Raw genomic sequence first — 19,751 nt, forward strand, 5'->3', positions numbered from 1 at the left:
TTTTTTTTTTTTTTTTTTTTTTTTTTTTGAGACGGAGTCTCGCTGTGCTCCCAGGCTGGAGTGCAGTGGCGTGATCTCGGCTCACTGCAACCTCCGCCTCCCGGGTTCACGCCATTCTCCCGCCTCAGCCTCCCAAGTAGCTGAGACTACAGGCGCCCGCCACCACGCCCGGCTAGTTTTTTGTATTTTTAGTAGAGACGGGGTTTCACCATGTTAGCCAGGATAGTCTCGATCTCCTGACCTCGTGATCCACCCGCCTCGGCCTCCCAAAGTGCTGGGATTACAGGCTTGAGCCACCGCGCCCGGCCTTGTTTTTTGAATATGACTTTTTTGTTCTTTTTTAATTATTTATTTATTTATTTATTTTGAGACGGAGCCTCGCTCTGTCACCCAGGCTGGAGTGCAGTGGCCGGATCTCAGCTCACTGCAAGCTCCACCTCCCGGGTTTACGCCATTCTCCTGCCTCAGCCTCCCAAGCAGCGGGGACTACAGGCGCCCACCACCTTGCCCGGGTAGTTTTTTGTATTTTTTAGTAGAGACGGGGTTTCACCGTGTTAGCCAGGATGGTCTCGATCTCCCGACCTTGTGATTCACCTGTGTCGGCCTCCCAAAGTGCTGGGATTACACGCGTGAGCCACCGCGCCCGGCCTTTTTTTTTTTTTTTTAGACACAGGGTCTCACTCTGTCACCCAGGCTGGAATGCAGTGGTGCGATCATGGCTCACTGAAGCCTTGAACTCCTGGGCTCAAAAATCCTCCTGCCTCAGCCTCCCAAGTAGCTGGGACTACAGGGATGCACCACCATGCCTCCCTGATTTTTTATTTTTTCAATGCTTATAGAGATGGGACTTGCCATGTTGCCCAGGCTGGTCTCAAACTACTGGCCTCTAGTGATCCTCCTGCCTCAGCCTCCCAAAGTGCTGGGATTACAGTGGTGAGCCACCGCGCCCAGCCTGAATATGACTTCTTAAATGTGTATACTTGTTTTTGAGGCTATGTAACAACTGTGAGCATAAAGAATGTTTTCCTAGCTGCATGCTTGGACATTTTTAGTAAGAATAATTTAAACCAACACTGGACAGCCATGACTCTTTTTCTTTTTTTTTCCAGACGAAGTCTCACTCTGTTGCCCAGGCTGGAGTGCAGTGGTGCAATCTTGGCTCACTACAACCTCTGCCTCCCAGATTCAAGTGATTCTCCTGCCTCAGCCTCCTGAGTAGCTGGGACTATAGGCATATGCCACCAAGACTGGCTAATTTTTCATACTTTTAGTAGATGGGGTTTTACCATGTTGGCCAGGCTGGTCTCGATCTCCTGATCCCATGATCTGCCCGCCTTGGCCTCCCAAAGTGCTGGGATTACAGGCGTGAGCAACTGCACCCAGCCCCAAGACCCTTTAGAATTTTTTTTTTCATATTAAGAAAATGAGTCTGAGAAACACTGTAGTCTATAATTAAGAATTGATCAGCTGGGTGCAGTGGCTCACACCTGTAATCCTAGCACTTTGGGAGGCCAAGACAGGCTGATCATGGGGTCAGGAGATTGAGATCAGCCTGGCTAACACGGTGAAATCCCGTCTCTACTAAAAATACAAAAAACTAGCCAGGCGTGGTGGTACATGCCTGTAGTCCCAGCTACTCGGGAGGCTGAGGGAGAAGAATCGCTTGAACCTGAGAAGCAGAGGTTGCAGTGTGCTTGAGATCACACCATTGTACTCCAACCCGGGTGACAGTACGAGACTTGGTCTCAAAAAAAAAAAACAGAATTGATCATGGGGCCAGGCACAACGGCTCACACCTGTAATCCCAGCACTTTGGGAGGCCTAAGCGGGCACATCACTTCAGGTCAGGAGTTCAAGACCAACCTGGCCAACATGGTGAAATGCCATCTCTACTAAAAATACAAAAAAATTAGGCCGGGCACGGTGACTCACGCCTGTAATCCCAGCACTCTGGGAGGTCAAGAGATTGAGGCCATCCAGGCCAACATGGTGAAACCTTGTCCCTACTAAAAATACAAAAATTAGCTGGGCCTGGTGGCATGTACCTGTAGTCCCAGCTACTCAGGAGGCTGAGGCAGGAGGATTGCTTAAACCCAGCAGGCAGAGGTTACCGTAAGCCGAGATCACACCACTGTTGTCTCCAAAAATGGAGATTTTTGGACTACAGGGATGCACCACCATGCCTCCCTGATTTTTTATTTTTTCAATGTAGTCCCAGCTACTTGGGAGGCTGAGGCAGGAGGATTTTTGAGCCCAGGAGTTCAAGGCTGCAGTGAGCCATGATTGCACCACTGTACTCCAGCCTGGGTGACAGAGTGAGACCCTGTGTCTTAAAAAAAAAAAGAACAAAATAAAATAAATAACAAAAATAAAACCAGCCAGGTGCCATGGCTCACACCTGGGAGGCCAAGGCAGGCAGATCACCCAAGGTCAAGAATTCGAGAATAGCCTGGCCAGTATGGTGAAACCTCATCTCTACTAAAAATACAAAATTTAGCCAGCGGTGGTGGGTGCACGCCTATAGTCCCAACTACTTGGGATGCTGAGGCAGGAGAATCGCTTGAGCCAGGGAGCTGGAGGTTGCAGTGAACTGAGATCATGCCATTCCATTCTAGCCTGGACGACAGAGTAAGACTCTGTTTCAAAAAAAAAAATTAAGGAAAGAGAAAGAATCATGTATAAAGTCAGGAGGACCAGGAACCTGTGGTCAAAGGAGCAACAGATTTCCAGGGCAAACACAACAGGATCAAATACAAATGGACGGGAACAATGAAGATGGGGCCAGGCGTGGTGGCTCACGCCTGTAATCCCAACACTTTGGGAGGCCAAGGCAGGCTTGAGGTCAGGAATTCGAGACCAGCCTGGCCAAAAGGCAAAACTGTCTCTACAAAAATATGAAAATTAGCCCAATACGGTGGTGCACGCCTGTAATTCCAGCTAGTCAGTACGCTGAGGCAGGAGGATCGCTTGAACCCAGGAGGGAGAGGTTACAGTGAGCCAAGATCACGCGTCTGCACTCCAGCCTGGGTGATACAGCCAGACTCCATTTCAAAAAAAAAAAAAAAGAACGAAGATGGGAACTTCTATAAAATAGTAACTGTGGCCGGGCGCCTGTAATCCCAGTACTTTGGGAGGCCGAGGCGGGCAGATCACGAGGTCAGGAGATCGAGACCATCCTGGCTAACATGGTGAAACGCCGTCTCTACTAAAAATACAAAAAATTAGCCGGGCGTGGTGGCGGGTGCCTGTAGTCCCAGCTACTCGGGAGGCTGAGGCAGGAGAATGGCGTGAACCCAGGAGGCGGAGCTTATAGTGAGCCCAGATCGCACCACTGCACTCCAGCGTGGGCGACAGAGCAAGACTCCGTCTCAAAAAAAAAAAAAAAAAAAAAAAAAAGTAACTGCATGGATCTATCTACTCTTTTTTTTTTTTTTTTTTTTAGAGACGTTATCTTGCTCTGTCGCCCAGCCTGGAGTGCAGTGGCCGGATCTCAGTTCACTGCAAGATCCGCCTCCCGGGTTTACGCCATTCTCCTGCCTCAGCCTCCCGAGTAGCTGGGACTACAGGCGCCCGCCAACTCGCCCGACTAGCTTTTCGTATTTTTTAGTAGACACGGGGTTTCACTGTGTTAGCCAGGATGGTCTCAATCTCCTGACCTCGTGATCCGCCCGTCTCGGCCTCCCAAAGTGCTGGGATTACAGGTGTGAGCCACCACGCCAGGCCCTATCTACTCTTTCTTTCTTTGTTTTTTTCTGTCGCCCAGGCTGGAGTGCAATGGCATGATCTCAGCTCACTGCAACCTCCACCTCACAGGTTCAAGCGATTCTCCTGCCTCAGCCTCCTGAGTAGCTGGGATTACAGCTGCGCACCACCAAGCCCGGCTAATTTTTGTATTTTCAGTAGAGACAGGGTTTCACCACGTTGGTCAGGCTGGTCTCAAACTCCTGACCTTGTGATCCACCTGCCTCGGCCTTCCAAAGTGCTGGGATTACAGGCGTGAGCCACCGCACCCAGCGATAATTTTCATTATTTTCAGTAAAGATGGGTTTTCGCCATGTTGGCCAAGCTGGTCTCAAACTCCAGACCTCAAGTGATCCACCCGCCTCAGCCTCCCAAAATGCTGGGATTAAAGGCGTGAGCCACTGCCCCTAGCCTCTATCTAGTTTTAAAAGGACTCAGCTAATATCAGGCCCACTCACGCCCTCTCATGAGAGAACACATCGCATAGCTGAGATCCAGAGCCACAGGATTTGGCCTCTGGATAACTCTGGGCTAGTTCCTTCTGTGCACTTCTGTATCCTCATCTCTAAAATGGAGCTATAGCATTGGCAACATAGCAAGACTCCACCTCTACAAAAAATGCCTGTAGTCCCAGCTACTCTGGAGGCTGAGGCAGGAGGATCACTTAAGCCCAAGGGTTAAGCCTGTACTGAACTATGATTGTACCACTACACACTAGCCTGGGCAACAAAGCAAGACCCCATCTCAAAAGAAATAAAAAATAGGGTGGGTACAGTGGCTCATGTCTACACCTATAATCTCAGCAGTTTGAGAGGCCAAAGCAGGAGGATCACTTGAGTCCAGGAGATTGAGACTAGCCTGGGCAAAATAAAAAGACCTCATCTTTACAAAAAAATAAAAAATTAGCCAGGTGTGGTGGTACACACTGGTAGTCCCAGCTACTCAGGAGGCTAAGGTGGGGGATCCCTTGGGCTCGGGTCAAGGGTGCAGTGAGCCATGATCACATCACTGCACTCTAGCCTGGGTGACAGAGTATAACTCTCAAAAAATAAATATCTCAAAAAATAAATACAGGCCGGGCGCGGTGGCTCAAGCCTGTAATCCCAGCACTTTGGGAGGCTGAGACGGGCGGATCACGAGGTCAGGAGATTGAGACCATCCTGGCTAACATGGTGAAACCCCGTCTCTACTAAAAAATACAAAAAACTAGCCGGGCGAGGTGGCGGGTGCCTGTAGTCCCAGCTACTCGGGAGGCTGAGGCAGGAGAATGGCATAAACCCGGGAGGCGGAGCTTGCAGTGAGCTGAGATCCGGCCACTGCACTCCAGCCTGGGCAACAGAGCAAGACTCCGTCTCAAAAAAAAATAAAAAATAAAAATAAATACATACACAAATAAAGTGGAGCTAGTAACTGCTATCTCTCATCATTACTGAGTTTTTAAATGAGGACATAGTGGAGGCAAAGCTTCTAAAAGCAAAATGATCTATGCATCTTTGTTGTTGCTGTCATTAAGGATATAGAACAAGTTCTCAATTGAAGCTGAACATAAGAATCACTCAGGGAGCTTTTAAAACATGTGTATATTAGCCGGGCGCGGTGGCTCAAGCCTGTAATCCCAGCACTTTGGGAGGCCGAGACGGGTGGATCACGAGGTCAGGAGATCGAGACCATCCTGGCTAACACGGTGAAACCCCGTCTCTACTAAAAATACAAAAAACTAGCCGGGCGAGGTGGCGGGTGCCTGTAGTCCCAGCTACTCGGGAGGCTGAGGCAGGAGAATGGCGTGAACCCGGGAGGCGGAGCTTGCAGTGAGCCGAGATCCGGCCACTGCACTCCAGCCTGGGTGACAGAGCAAGACTCCGTCTCAAAAAAAAAAAAAAAAAAAAAAACATGTGTATATTGGCTGGGCATGGCAGCTCACGTATGTAATCCCAGCACTTTGGGAGGCCAAGGCGGGCGGATCACAAGGTCAGGAGTTCAAGACCAGCTTGGCCAATATGGTGAAACCCTGTCTCTACTAAAAATACAAAAATTAGCCGGGCATGGCTGGGCTCGGTGGCTCACGCCTGTAATCCCAGCACTTTGGGAGGCCGAGGTGGGCGGATCACGAGGTCAGGAGACCGAGATCATCCTGGCTAACACAGTGAAACCGCGTCTCTACTAAAAATACAAAAAATTAGCCGGCCATGGTGGCAGGCGCCTGTAGTCCCAGCTACTCGGAAGGCTGAGGCGGGAGAATGGCATGAACCCAGGAGGCGGAGCTTGCAGTGAGCCGAGATCACACCACTGCACTCCAGCCTGGGTGACAGAGCGAGACTCCGTCTCAAAAAAAAAAAAAAAAAGAAAAAGGAAAAAAAAATTAGCCTGGCGTGGTGGCACGCGGATATAATCCCAGCTGCTACTCAGGAGCCTGAGGCAGAAGAATCGCTTGAACCTGGGAGACGGAGGTTGCAGTAAGTCAAGATTGTGCCACTGGACTCCAGCCTGGGTGACAGAGGGAGACCCCATCTCAAAAAACAAACAAACAAACAAATAAAACACCCATATATTAGCTGGGTGTGGTGGCTCACGTCTGTAATCTCAGCACTTTGGAAGGCCCAGGCAGGAGGATCACTTGAGCTCAGGAGGTCAAGACCAGTCTGGGCAACATAGTGAGACCCTGTCTCTACATGGTGGCTCACGCCTATAATCCCAGCACTTTGGGAAGCCAAGATGGGACATGGTTTGAGCTCAGGAGTTCAAGACTAGCCTCGACAACATGGTAAAACCCTGTCTCTACAAAAGATACAAAAATTAGCCAGGTATGGTGGTGTGTGCCTGTGGTCCCAGCTACTTGGGAGGCTGAGGTGGGAGGATGACTTCAGTCCAGGAGGTGGAGGTTGCAGTGAGCCACGATTACACAACTGTACTTCAGTCTGGGCGACAGAGCCAGATCCTGTCTTTCTTTTTTTTTTTTTTTTTTTTTTTTTTTTTTTTTTTTTTTTTTGAGACGGAGTTTTGCTCTGTAGCCCGGGCTGGAGTGCAGTGACCGGATCTCAGCTCACTGCAAGCTCCGCCTCCCGGGTTCCCGCCATTCTCCTGCCTCAGCCTCCGGAGTAGCTGGGACTACAGGCGCCCGCCACCTCGCCCGGCTAGTTTTTTGTATTTTTAGTAGAGACGGGGTTTCACCGTGTTAGCCAGGATGGTCTCAATCTCCTGACCTCGTGATCCACCCGTCTCGGCCTCCCAAAGTGCTGGGATTACAGGCTTGAGCCACCGCGCCCAGCCAGATCCTGTCTTTCTTTCTTTTTTTTTTTTTTGAGACGGAGTCTTGCTCCGTCACCCAGGCTGGAGTGCAGTGGCACAATCTTGGCTCACTGCAACCTCCACGTCCCGGGTTCAAGAGATTCTCCCACCTCAGCCTCCCAACTAGCTGGGACTACAGACACACACCACCACACTTGGCTAAGTTTTTGTATTTTCAGTAGAGACAGGGTTTTACCATGTTGGCCAAGCTGGTCTTGAACTCCTGACCTCGAGCAATCCACCGGCCTTGCCTCCCAAGTGCTGGAATTACAGGCATAAGTCACCATGCCCAGCTGCACTCTGTCTTAAAAAACTAAAACAGGCCAGGTGAGGCTGAGGTGGGAGGATGGCTTGAGCCCAGGAGGTCAAGGCTGTAGTGAGCTGTGATAGTGCCACTGCACTCCAGCCAGGGTAACAGACCAAGACCCTGTCTCAATAAATTAATTAATTAATAATAAGGCCAGGCGCGGTGGCTCACGCCTATAATCCCAGCACTTTGGGAGGCCGAGGCAGGAGGATCACGAGGTCAGGAGTTCGAGACCAGCCTGGCCAACATGGTGAAACCCTGTCTCTACTAAAAATACAAAAATTAGCCAGGCATAGTGGTGCATGCCTGTAATCCCAGCTACTCGGGAGGCTGAGGCAGGAGAATCGCTTGAACTCAAGAGGCAGAGGCTGCAGTGAGCCGAGATCGCGCGCCACTGCACTTTAGCTTGGGAGACAAAGCAAGACGTCATCTCAAAATAAATAAAATAATAACAATAATAAATAATAAATAAATAAATAAATAAAACACATATATGCCTTTGCCTCCCACACTCCCTTCTCTTCAGAGGAAATTTGCTCGGGTGGGACTTGCTCCCATCTAACTTTGTTTTTTTTCTTTTTTTTTTTTGGTGTGTGTGTGTGATGGAGTTTTGCTCTTATTGCCCAGACTGGAGTGCAGTGGTGCAATCTCAGCTCACCGCAAACTCTGCTTTCCGGGTTCAAGCGATTCTCCTGCCTTAGCCTCCTGAGTAGCTGGGACTACAGGTTTGCACCACCACTCCGGGCTAATTCTGTATTTTTTTTAGTAGAGACGGGGTTTCACCATGTTGGTAAGGCTGGTCTCAAACTCCCGACTTCGGGTGATCCGCCCACCTCGGCCTCCCAAAGTGCTGGGATTACAGGTGTGAGACACCGTTCCCGGCCCTTCCAAGCTCCTTCTAAAGTGCAAGGGTTGAAAACACCAGCATAGACTGGTGCCTGGGAAATGCAATTTTCCAATATTATCAGTAAATACTAAAGAAACACTGTTGCAAAGCATGACTTGGTAAGCCCTAATAATATGTCTATTAAAGGTCTTCGCCGGGCGCGGTGGCTCAAGCCTGTAATCCCAGCACTTTGGGAGGCTGAGACGGGCGGATCACGAGGTCAGGAGATCGAGACCATCCTGGCTAACGCGGTGAAACCCCGTCTCTACTAAAAAATACAAAAAACTAGCCGGGCGAGGTGGCGGGCGCCTGTAGTCCCAGCTACTCGGGAGGCTGAGGCAGGAGAATGGCGTAAACCCGGGAGGCGGAGCTTGCAGTGAGCTGAGATCCGGCCACTGCACTCTAACCTGGGCGACAGGGTGAGACTCCGTCTCAAAAAAAAAAAAAAAAAAAAAAAGGTCTTCTTTGTTCTAAGAGAGATTCATTACAAACAGAAAACATGATCTGAACCACAGAAATGAATTGTTAAATAGTAAAGAGTTTTTTAGTGGCATTTTATAGGATAAATTAAAAGCATGACACCATGTAAAGAACTATACAAACAAACAGATGAATACTCAAGTCATCTAAATACATCAGCAGTAAAGACCAAAAAGAGGTGGGGCGGAGGGAACCAAATGCTGATCTTAGTGTTTTACAATATTGTAGGACATGTGGTAGGGCAAAACAAAACAAAGCATACAAAATCATTCCCCCATTCACAACAGACAAGCAGGCATGAGTCTGCAACAATGCTGACTCCTTTCTCTACACTTGTGCATCTATACTCTGACCTCATTAATCAGACTCCACAAAAGCCCAAATTTCTGATAAACTGAGCACATGATGTGTAATGCTTTGGTGAATAAAAATTTCAAAACAATTTTTTTTTTTTTTTTTTTTTTTTTTTTTTTTTTTTGAGACGGAGTCTCACTCTGTCTCCCGGGCTGGAGTTGCAGTGGCCGGATCTCAGCTCACTGCAAGCTCCGCCTCCTGGGTTCACGCCATTCTCCTGCCTCAGCCTCCCGAGTAGCTGGGACTACAGGCGCCGCCACCTCGCCCGGCTAGTTTTTTGTATTTTTTAGTAGAGACGGGGTTTCACCATGTTCACCAGGATGGTCTCGATCTCCTGACCTCGTGATCCACCCGTCTCGGCCTCCCAAAGTGCTGGGATTACAGGCTTGAGCCACCGCGCCCGGCCTTCAAAACAATTTTTACCTTTGGATAGTACCTCGGCATATGACTAATGGGTATTCAGTCTAAAATCAATTTTTACTTATTTATTTATTTATTTACTTAGAGGCAGAGTCTCACTCTGTTACCCAGGCCAAAGTCAGTGGCAAAATCATAGCTCACTGTAGCTTCGAACTCCTGGGCTCAAGCAATCCTCCTACTTCAGCCTCCCAAGTAGCTGGGACTACAGGCACATGCCACCATGCCCAGCTAACTTTTCCTTCCTTCCTTCCTTCCTTCCTTCCTTCCTTCCTTCCTCCCTCCCTCCTCTCTCTCTCTCTCTTTTATTTTCTATTTTTTATTTTTTATTTTTTTATTGAGACTAAGTCTTACTCTGTCACCCAGGCTGGAATGCAGTGGCGTGATCTCAGCTCACTGCAACTTCCAACTCCCGAGTTCAAGTGATTCTCCTGCCTCAGCCTCCCGAGTAGCTGGGATTACAGGCATGTGCCACCATGCCTGGCTAATTTTTGGGGGTTTTTTGTTTGTTTGTTCTTGGTTTGTTTGGTTTTTTTTTGAGACAGAGTCTCGCTGTGTCATCAGGCTGGAGTGCACTGGCGCAATCTCAGCTCTCTGCAACCTGCAACCTATACCTTCCAGGTTCCAGCGATTCTCTTGCCTTAGCTTCCCGAGTAGCTAGGACTACAGATGCATGCTACCACACCCAGGTAATTTTTTTTTTTTAGTAGAGATGGGGTTTCACCGTGTTGGCCAGGCTAGTCTCCAACTCCTGACCTCAGGTGATCCGTCCACCTCGGCCTCCCAAAGTGCTAGGATTACAGGCATGAGCCACTGCACCCAGCCTGTATTTTTTTTGTTTGTTCATTTTTTTGAGATGCACTCTCACTCTATCGCCTAGGCTGGAGTGCAGCAGCATGATCTCGGCTCACTGAAACTTTTGCCTCCTGGGTTCAAGCAATTCTCCTGCCTCAGCCTCCTGAGTAGCTGGGATTACAGGTGTGCACCACCACACCCAGCTAATTTTTGTATTTTAATAGAGACAGGGTTTCACCATGTTGGTGGTCAGGCTGGTCTCAAACTCCTTACCTCAAGTGATCTGCCCGCTTCGGCCTCCCAAAGTGCTGGGATTACAGGTGTGAGCCACCGCACCTGGCTAATTTTTTTTCTACTTTTTTGTAGAGATGGGTTCCTACTACAGACTGGTCTGGAACTCCTGGCCTCAAGTGATCAGCATGCCTCAGTCTCCCAAAGTGCTGGGATTATAGGCATAAGCTGCCACACCCAGCCTATATATTTTTAAACAGAGATGGAGTCTCACTACATTACCCAGACTGGTCTCAAACTCCTGGGCTCAAGTGATTTCTCAGCCTCCCAAAATGCAGTGATCATGGGCATGAACCACCACATCTGGTCTTCAATTTTAGTCTATCTGTTATTTTATTTTATTCTAATTTAATACACTGCATAATGTATGCTTTTTATTTTCTCAAACATATTTACTCCCATCTCCTTTTATGAGATGGATGGGTAGTTATTATCTGCTACTCCTACCCTATATTATACAACAGGAAATTGAAGCAGGGTAAAATCTAGTGGGATTGGCCATAATCACTCGGCTTTCACTGACAAGCATACCATCCACCTTCTCTCACGGGACCTCACTCCCTGCCCCCTGTCCCACCACCCCCAAGCAAGCCTGAATTACATTAACAAAGGCAGGACTGCGGCCTCAACACATACTTAGCAGCAGGGTAGAGCAACCATCCCTCATCACTGTTATCAGCCATCTACCATGAGCTCAGCTTACAGCAAGTCCTTACGTGTTACCTCATTTGACTCCCAACAAACCTTAAGAAGGTGTTGGGTATTATCGCTCCCTGGTCCTACTGAAGTAACCAAGTCTCTCAAATTTGATCACAGTTCCACGGCTAGTACATGCAAAGCCAACCTTAGAATCCAGGTTAGTCTGGCATTAAAACCCATGCCCTTAAGCACTCAGCTATTATACAACAACTGGATGATGCATCTCAGGACAGCTCTGCAATTCCCTATACACCAGGACACCCCCAGTTCCTCACTTACTTGACGGCCCCAACATCCTCGGCATAACGCTGCATCTCTTCCCGGGCCCTCTCTTCTCGCAGCTCCCGCTGAAGCTCCTCAATCTTCTTCCGCTCAGCCTCATGCTTCTGCTCGGCCTTCCACACCTTCTCCACATTCCGGAGGGTCTGCGGGTGCCAGCTCTTCTTCAAATTCTGTGATAAATAAAAAGAAGGTGAGAGGCGGGGCGCAGTGGCTCAAGCCTGTAATCCCAGCACTTTGGGAGGCCGAGGTGGGCGGATCACAAGGTCAGGAGATCGAGACCATCCTGGCTAACAAGGTGAAACCTCGTCTCTACTAAAAAATCCAAAAAAAAACTAGCCGGGCGAGGTGGCGAGCGCCTGTAGTCCCAGCTACTCGGGAGGCTGAGGCAGGAGAATGGCATAAACCCGGGAGGCGGAGCTTGCAGTGAGCAGAGATCCAGCCACTGCACTCCAGCCTGGGCGACAGAGCGAGACTCCGTCTCAAAAAATAAAAATAAAAATAAAAATAAAAATAAATTTAAAAAATAAAAAAAATTAGCCGGGTGTGGTGGCGGGTGCCTATAGTCCCAGCTACTCGGGAGGCTGAGGCAGGAGAATGGCGTGAACCCGGGAGGCAGAGCTTGCAGTGAGCCGAGATCGCGCCACTGCACTCCAGCCTGGGTGACAAAGCGAGATGCCGTCTCAAAAAAAAAAAAAGGTGAGAATAATTCGGGGGGTGACTGAGTGGCAGGTGTAACTAGCCCTGCCTCACCCACCCTTCCATACCCAAGGCAGGCAAGATGTCTTCAACAATGACAATGTGTGAAGGCAAGATATCTTCAACAATGACAAGGTTTTCTTCCAATAATCTCTCACACATCTAGAGGGGAAGGGGAGGTTGTTCAAGTGTATAAAGCTTCAGGACAGGTCAGGCGCAGTGGCTCACACCTGTAATCCCAGCACTTTGGGAAGCGGAGGTGGGCAGATCACTTGAGATCAGGAGTTTTAGACCAGCCTGGCCAAAATGATGAAACGTCTCTACTGGAAATACAAAAATTAGCTGGGCGTGGTGGCACGTGCCCATGTAGTCCCAGTTACTCAGGAGGCTGAGGCAGGAGAATCACTGAGCCAGGAGGCGGAGGTTGCAGTGGGCCGAGATTGCACCGCTGTACTACAGCCTGGGCGATAGAGCAAGACTCCGTCTCAAAACAACAAGAACAACAACAACAAGAAAGCTTCAGGATAGAACAGGTCCTTCCTGAGTTCCCTTCAGACAGTTTTAACCTTAAAAGCATACAAGTCATCCTTCCACTAGCCATACCTAAATTGGAGCTGGTGATGACAAGACAGGAGGAATGCAGTAATGAGCAGGAAGGCACATATTTTGAAAGAGAACAGAACTCATGCACTTCTGACACTGGATGTTCATTCTTTTAGAGTCTTGCTCTGTCACCCAGGCTGGAGTGCAGTGATCTCGGCTGACCTACACCCTCCACCTCCCGGGTTCCAGTGATTCTCTTGCCTCAGCCTCCCGAGTAGCTGGGACTATAGGCATGCCACCATGCCTGACTAATTTTTGTATTTTTTAGTAGAGATGGGGTTTCACCATATTGGCCAGGCTGGTCTGAAAACGCCTGACCTCATGATCTGCCTGCCTTGGCCTCCCAAACTGCTGGGATTACAGGAGTGAGCCACCGTGCCCAGCCTTTTTTTTTTTTTTTTTCTTGAGACAGAGTTTCGCTCTTATTGCCTAGGCTAGAGTACAACGGCAGGATCTCAGGTCATGGCAACCTCTGCCTCCTGGGTTCAAGTGATTCTCTGCCTCAGCCTCCTGAGTAGCTGATTACAGGCACGAGCCACCATGCTCGGCTAATTTTGTATTTTTAGTAGAGATAGGGTTTCTCCATGTTGGTCAGGCTGGTCTCAAACTATCGACCTCAGGTGATCTGCCTGCCTCAGCCTCCCAAAGTGCTGAGATTACAGGCGTGAGCTACCGTGCCTAGCATGGACATTCATTCTTAGGAACTCAACCTACCTTACCTTGGTCTACTTCACCTGCCCTAAACTTGCATGGTTTACAACCCACCCAGAATCTCTTCCAACTTTCCTTCCCAGGAATCTCTCCTTGATTCTGATCTCCCCATTCACCCTCAAAGAACATTCCTCTCTCTCCTCCCCATCAGATATTGCTTTGGTGCACTTTCCCAATAATGAAAAGTTTCCCAGAGTAAGTAATATCTAAGGACAATTATAAACTAGCCTGATGATGTGTGAAAGGGAGATGAGGGGGGCAGATTTCCAGAGAGGAACAGTACAGACAAATGCAGTCCCAGTAGTGAGAAAGAACATAGCAGGAATAATTCAGTGTGGCTGGAGATGTGGCAAGCTGATGGGGCAGGGACACAAGAAGAAGCCAAGTGAGAAAGGAGCAAAAGGAGCAGAATAAGGGCCTTATAAGCCATGTAAAGGGATTACAGGCATGCATCGCATGCCTGGCCAATTTTTTTTTTTTTTTTAGATGGAGTCTCGCTCTGTCACCTAGGCTAGAGTGCAGAGGCACACTCTCAGCTCACTGCAAGCTCCAACTCCCAGGTTCACGCCATTCTCCTGCCTCAGCCTCCTGAGTAGCTGGGACTACAGGCATACGCCACGACCGGCTAATTTTTTGTGTGTTTTTAGTAGAGACGGGTTTCACCGTGTTAGCCAGGATGGTCTCAATCTCGTGACCTCGTGACCTCGTAATCCACCTGCCTCGGCCTCCCAAAGTGCTGGGATTACGGGCGTGAGACACCGCGCCCGGCCAATTTTTGTATTTTTACTAGAGATGGGGTTTCACCATGTTGGCCAGGATGGTCTTGATCTCCTGACCTCAGGATCCGCCCACCTAGGCCTCCTAAAGTGCTGGGATTACAGCCGTGAGCCACCGCGCCCAGTGTGACTCCATCTTTTTTTTAACTTTTTTTTTTTTTTTTTTTTTTTTTTGAGACGGAGTCTCGCTCTGTCGCCCAGGCTGGAGTGCAGTGCCCGGATCTCAGCTCACTGCAAGCTCCGCCTCTCGGGTTCCCGCCATTCTCCTGCCTCAGCCTCCCGAGTAGCTGGGACTACAGGCGCCGCCACCTCGCCCGGCTAATTTTTTTGTGTTTTTAGTAGAGACGGGGTTTCGCCGTGTTAGCCAGGATGGTCTCGATCTCCTGACCTTGTGATCTGCCCGTCTCGGCCTCCCAAAGTGCTGGGATTACAGGCTTGAGCCACCGCGCCCGGCCACTTTTTTTTTTTTTTTTAAACGGAGTCTTACTCTGTCACCCAGGCTAGAGGTGCAGTGGTGCAATCTCGGCTCACTACAACCTCCACCTCCTGGGTTCAAGCGATTCTCCTGCCTCAGCCTCCCAAGTAGCTGGGATTACAGGCACCCGCCACCACTCCCAGCTAATTTTTGTATTTTTAGTAGAGACGAGGTTTCACCATCTTGGCCAGGCTGGTCTTGAACTCCTGACCTCGTGACCCACCCGCCTCAGCCTCCCAAAGTGCTGGGATTATAGGCATGAGCCACTGCACCTGGCCAAGACTCCATCTTAAAAAAAAAAAAGAATCGACTGGAGAGGACCAGGATTGAGACCAGGAGACCAGTTAAGAAAATAAGATCATGTCCGCAAGGTACTTGGCATGTGGAAAATGTTCAGTCAATGAGAGTTCCCTTTTCTTCCTTTTCTCTTCCCCTCCTTGTCCTGCCTCTCCCCTTTGTCAGGTCATTGAGTTGGTCGGTTGTGTATCGGTCCGTCAGTTGGTCCCACCATCCATCCATCCTTCCGTCCTTCCTCCCTCACTCCCTCCCTCTTTCTCCCTCTAACCCTTCCCATCTTGTCCTCCCTGCCTCAAGTATAGATTATTTTGCTTCTCAAGGACAAAAACTTCTAGAGTCATTTTTGGCTGTCACAACTGGTGGAGGTAGGTGTTAGTGGATAGACTCCAGTCGAGTGGCTAGAGGCCAGGGATGCTGCTAAACATCCTACAATGCACAGGAGAGCCCAACTACCACCACTACCACACCCCCCCAAAGAATTATCTAGGCCAAACTGTCAAGAGGGCTAACGTCGAGAAACCCTAGATTAGAGCTTTCCTGTCCTTAAATGCAGTTACTTGAAGAATACACTAAATTGGATCAAACTGGATGGAGTCCTGACACTCACTGTGATTGAGAACACATGACAAACAGGTTTACTGGGCAGGCCGCTAAGCTGATCTACTTGCTGGTTCAATTAGTTCCACTTTCGGGAGGCTGGCATTTTCCCAACCTTGCACCATGCTCTTGTAGGTACATTTACCCTATTTGGGGCCTTAGCCCTTTACAAATGAACGTTTCAGTGTAAGAGACATTGCCACATAACTTGTATTAAGTGGTATGAATTTAAAAAGCAAGCTCAGCCACTATACATCAGAATCCAGCATTGAAGGAGGTGTGGAAGTCAGAAAGATGGACAGGAAGATCCCTTCAGGCTTAAAAAGGACCCCAGGGCCCAGCACAGTGGCTCACGCCTGTAACCCCAGCACTTTGGGAGGCCAAGGTGGGTGGATCACTAGAGGTCAGGAGATCGAGACCAGCCTGACCAACATGGAGAAACCCTGTCTCCACTAAAAATACAAAATTAGCTGGGTGTGGCGGAGCATGCCTGTAATCCCAGCTACTCGGGAGGCTGAGGCAGGAGACTCGCTTGAATCCAAGAGGGGAAGGTTGCAGTGAGCCGAGATCGCGCCACTGCACTCCAGCCTGGGCAACAAGAAACTCCGTTTTAAAAAAAAAAGGGGCCGAGCGCGGTGGCTCACGCTTGTAATCCCAGCACTTTGGGAGGCCGAGGCGGGCGGATCACAAGGTCAGGAGATCGAGACCATGGTGAAACCCCGTCTCTACTAAAAATAGAAAAAATTAGCCGGGCGCAGTGGCGGGCGCCTGTAGTCCCAGCTACTCGGGAGGCTGAGGCAGGAGAATGGCGTGAACCTGGGAGGCGCAGCTTGCAGTGAGCCGAGATTGCGCCACTGCACTCCAGCCTGGGCGACAGAGCGAGACTCCGTCTCAAAAAAAAAAAAAAAAAAAAAAAGGACCCCACGGCATGGCTAAGGGTAGGGTGAATGGGGCACAAACCACCCCTACTTCAGTCCAGGACATGACTCTGAACTCCCACCCAAGGAAGACAGCTGTGTGGCAAGACAAGATATACAAAACAAAGCGTAGTGACACGTCCTCAATATCTACCTCCTTTCCTAGCCTTGGCTCCATCCGCCCCCTCCCTGGTATTCCCAGAATTTACAACCGGCAGGGCTGCAGTCAACAAACACACAAACACCACCTGTCACAGTTCGCGACACACCTCGGACTTTCCCAAACCTCAGTCCCATCCCTCCATTGCCCTAAAGATCCATCCCCTCTTCAGGGCAACGGCCCCCTCCCCGCGAAAGCAAAGCTGAGTTGCTATGGTTATCCACTCCTTCCTCTACCCCCACCCCCCACCCCCGCCAATTTCCGTCCCGGCCTCAGTCCTCCCCCGCCCAGGCCTCCCTCCACTCACCAGGTCTCCGCCCCCCATGATGGTGGAGACGATTCCTCACTACGCGGATCTGGAAGACTTCGGCAGGATCAAGAGAATACGTAGAAGAATAGTCCAGGGGCTACCTCGCGGGCTCTGGTCCCAGGAGCCGTCGACTACCAGTTTCACATACCGACCTACAGGCCACTTCCGGGAGGGCGTCATCTCACCGCGTCGGCGTCGCGGAACGATGACGTACAGGGCTCTGTCGCGCTGTGTAACTGTGGCGTCGCGTGCAGATTTCGCAAAGTTCCAGGCTTCGCTGTGGAGACCTCTGCCGTCGAGGTCTCATTTTGGCTGCTTCTGGTCGCCACTTTGTCTGATGTCCCAAACTCTCCGTTGAAACGCCACAGCTCTGTTCAGTGATGGGTTGCCGTGGGCCTCTGCCGTGGGCCTCTGTGTTGCCATGGCAGCGCACCAGGGCATCCGGCTCAAAAGCTCCACATACTCGCTGCTAGACGTAGCGTGGACCAGAGTACGCCTCCTCCCCTCACCCTGCACACACCCCCACACTCCAGTTTTCCAAAACGGCTTTGCGAACTGGCGCTTTCCTCAGACCTTGACTCACAGCAAATCCCCTTATGTCAGGCACGATCTCAGCTCACTGCAACCTCTACCTCCCAGATTCAAGCGATTCCCCTGGCTCAGCCTCCCAAGTAGCTGGGATTACAGGCACGCGCCACCACATCCAGCTAATTTTTTATGTTTTTTTGTAGAGATAGGGTTTCACCATGTCGGCCAAGATGGTCTCAATCTCCTGACCTCGTGATCCGCCCGCCTTGGCCTCCAAAAGTGCTGGGATTACAGGCGTGAGCCACCGCACCCAGCCTAAATATGACATTATTAAACACTAGATACATTTTTTCTTGAAATGGGTCTCTATGTTGGTCAGGGTCTAAATATATCGGTTAAGCTGATCTTGATTCCTAGAGTCAAGTGATGCTCCCACTTCAGGCTCCAGAGGAGCTGGGATTACAGGCTGGAGCCGCCACTGTGCCTGACAGGAGGAATTCTTATTTGGTGCCAGCTCTCTAACACTTCTAAAATCTTCTAAATACAAAGTGCTAGGATTACAGGCGTGAGCCACCGCGCCTGGCCAATCTCCCTCTTTTTTATTCAAAGAGTGTATAGTGCTGGGCATGGTGGCACAGACCTATAATCCCAGCTACTTGGAAGGTTGAGGCAGGAGGATCACTTGAGTCCAGGAGATGGAAGCTACAGTGAGCCGTGATTGTGCCACTGTAGTTCAGCCTGGGTGACAGAGTGAGACTCCATCTCTTTAAAAAAAATTTTTAAACGACTTTTTTCTTAAGTTACTGAGGATAGGAAAGGGAATAATTTTTTCACTCTGTGATTCGGTGTTTTTGTCTATCTCCAGTTAAATTGCAAATGTCTGCAGTACCCATTCCACACTTGGGACAGACAGATGCAAGATGTGAAGCTGGGCATGGTGCTCACACTTGTAGTCCCAGCACTTTCAGGGGCTAAGGTGGGAGAATCACTTGAGCCCAAGAGTTGGAGACCAGCCTGAGCAATATAGCAAGACCTCCTCTCTACTTATGTTTAAAAAAACAAAAACATGCCGGGCGCGGTGGCTCAAGCCTGTAATCCCAGCACTTTGGGAGGCTGAGACGGGCGGATCACGAGGTCAGGAGATCAAGACCATCCTGGCTAACCTGGTGAAACCCCGTCTCTACTAAAAAATACAAAAAACTAGCCGGGCAAGGTGGCGAGTGCCTGTAGTCCCTGCTACTGGGGAGGCTGAGGCAGGAGAATGACGTAAAACCCGGGAGGTGGAGCTTGCAGTGAGCTGAGATCCCGCCACTGCACTCCAGCCTGGGCGACAGAGCGAGACTCCGTCGCAAAAAAAAAACAAAAAACAAAACATTAGCCAGGCGTAGTGGCACATGCCTGTAGTCCCAGTTGCTGGGGAGGCTGAGGCAGGAGGATTGCTTGAATCCATGAGTTTCAGGCTGCAGTGCGCCGTGATCGTGCTACTACACTGCAGCCTGGGTGACAGAGTGAGACCCTCTCTCTCAAAAAAAAAAAAAAGATGTAAAGTGTAAAGCTGAAGTACACCACCCAGAATGTGACATGTGCCCCTTACATTTAAGCAATAAGCAATTCTTTTTCTTTCTTTTTTTTTTTTTTTAAAGAGAGAGTCTCACTCTTTTTGCCCAGGCTGGAGTTCAGTGGTGCAATCTCGGCTAACACAACCTCCGCCTCCCAGATTCAAGCGATTCTGGTGCCTCAGCCTCCCAAGTAGCCGGAATTACAGGTGCATGCCACCATGCCCGGCTAATTTTCGTATTTTTAGTAGAGACAGGTTTCACCATGTTGGCCAAGCTGGTCTCCAGCTCCTGACCTCAGGTGATCCACCCGCCTTGTCCTCTCAAAGTGCTGGGATTACATGTGTGAGCCACTGCAGTCAGCCCTTTCTTCCCTCCCACCCTCCCTCCTTCCCTCCCTTCTTTCCTTCCTTCCTCTTTCTTTCTTTCCTTCCTTCCTTCTTTTTCCTACCTTCTCTTCCTTCCTTCCTTCCTTCTCGCTCTCTTTTTTTTTTTTTTTTTTGAGACAGCGCCTCACTGGGCACCAACTTGGGTTGGCTTGGCTCACTTCACCCTCCGCTTTCCTTTTTTTTTTCTTTTTTTTTTTTT

The 19,751-nt window shown here is 49.7% G+C and overlaps 1 protein-coding gene across 2 annotated transcripts in view; it reads right to left on the reverse strand.

Annotated features, from left to right (window-relative positions):
- The window catches only part of CWC25 (CWC25 spliceosome associated protein homolog), a 33,721-nt gene extending 16,328 nt beyond the window's left edge, over positions 1-17,393 (reverse strand). Inside the window, exons 1-2 of one of the 2 annotated variants that reach the window (XM_025361070.1) lie at positions 17,077-17,393; positions 11,535-11,707 (exon numbers count right to left, since the gene is read on the reverse strand). In XM_025361070.1, the coding sequence (XP_025216855.1) occupies positions 11,535-11,707; positions 17,077-17,094 (191 nt within the window). In that variant the 5' untranslated portion in view covers positions 17,095-17,393. The remainder of the gene's footprint in view (positions 1-11,534; positions 11,708-17,076) is intronic. The other variant, XM_025361071.1, reaches the window with a different exon arrangement.
- Between the last annotated feature and the right edge of the window lie 2,358 nt (positions 17,394-19,751).

This window comes from Theropithecus gelada, chromosome 16 (assembly GCF_003255815.1).
Source record: "Theropithecus gelada isolate Dixy chromosome 16, Tgel_1.0, whole genome shotgun sequence".
NCBI classification, from domain to species: Eukaryota; Metazoa; Chordata; class Mammalia; order Primates; family Cercopithecidae; genus Theropithecus; species Theropithecus gelada.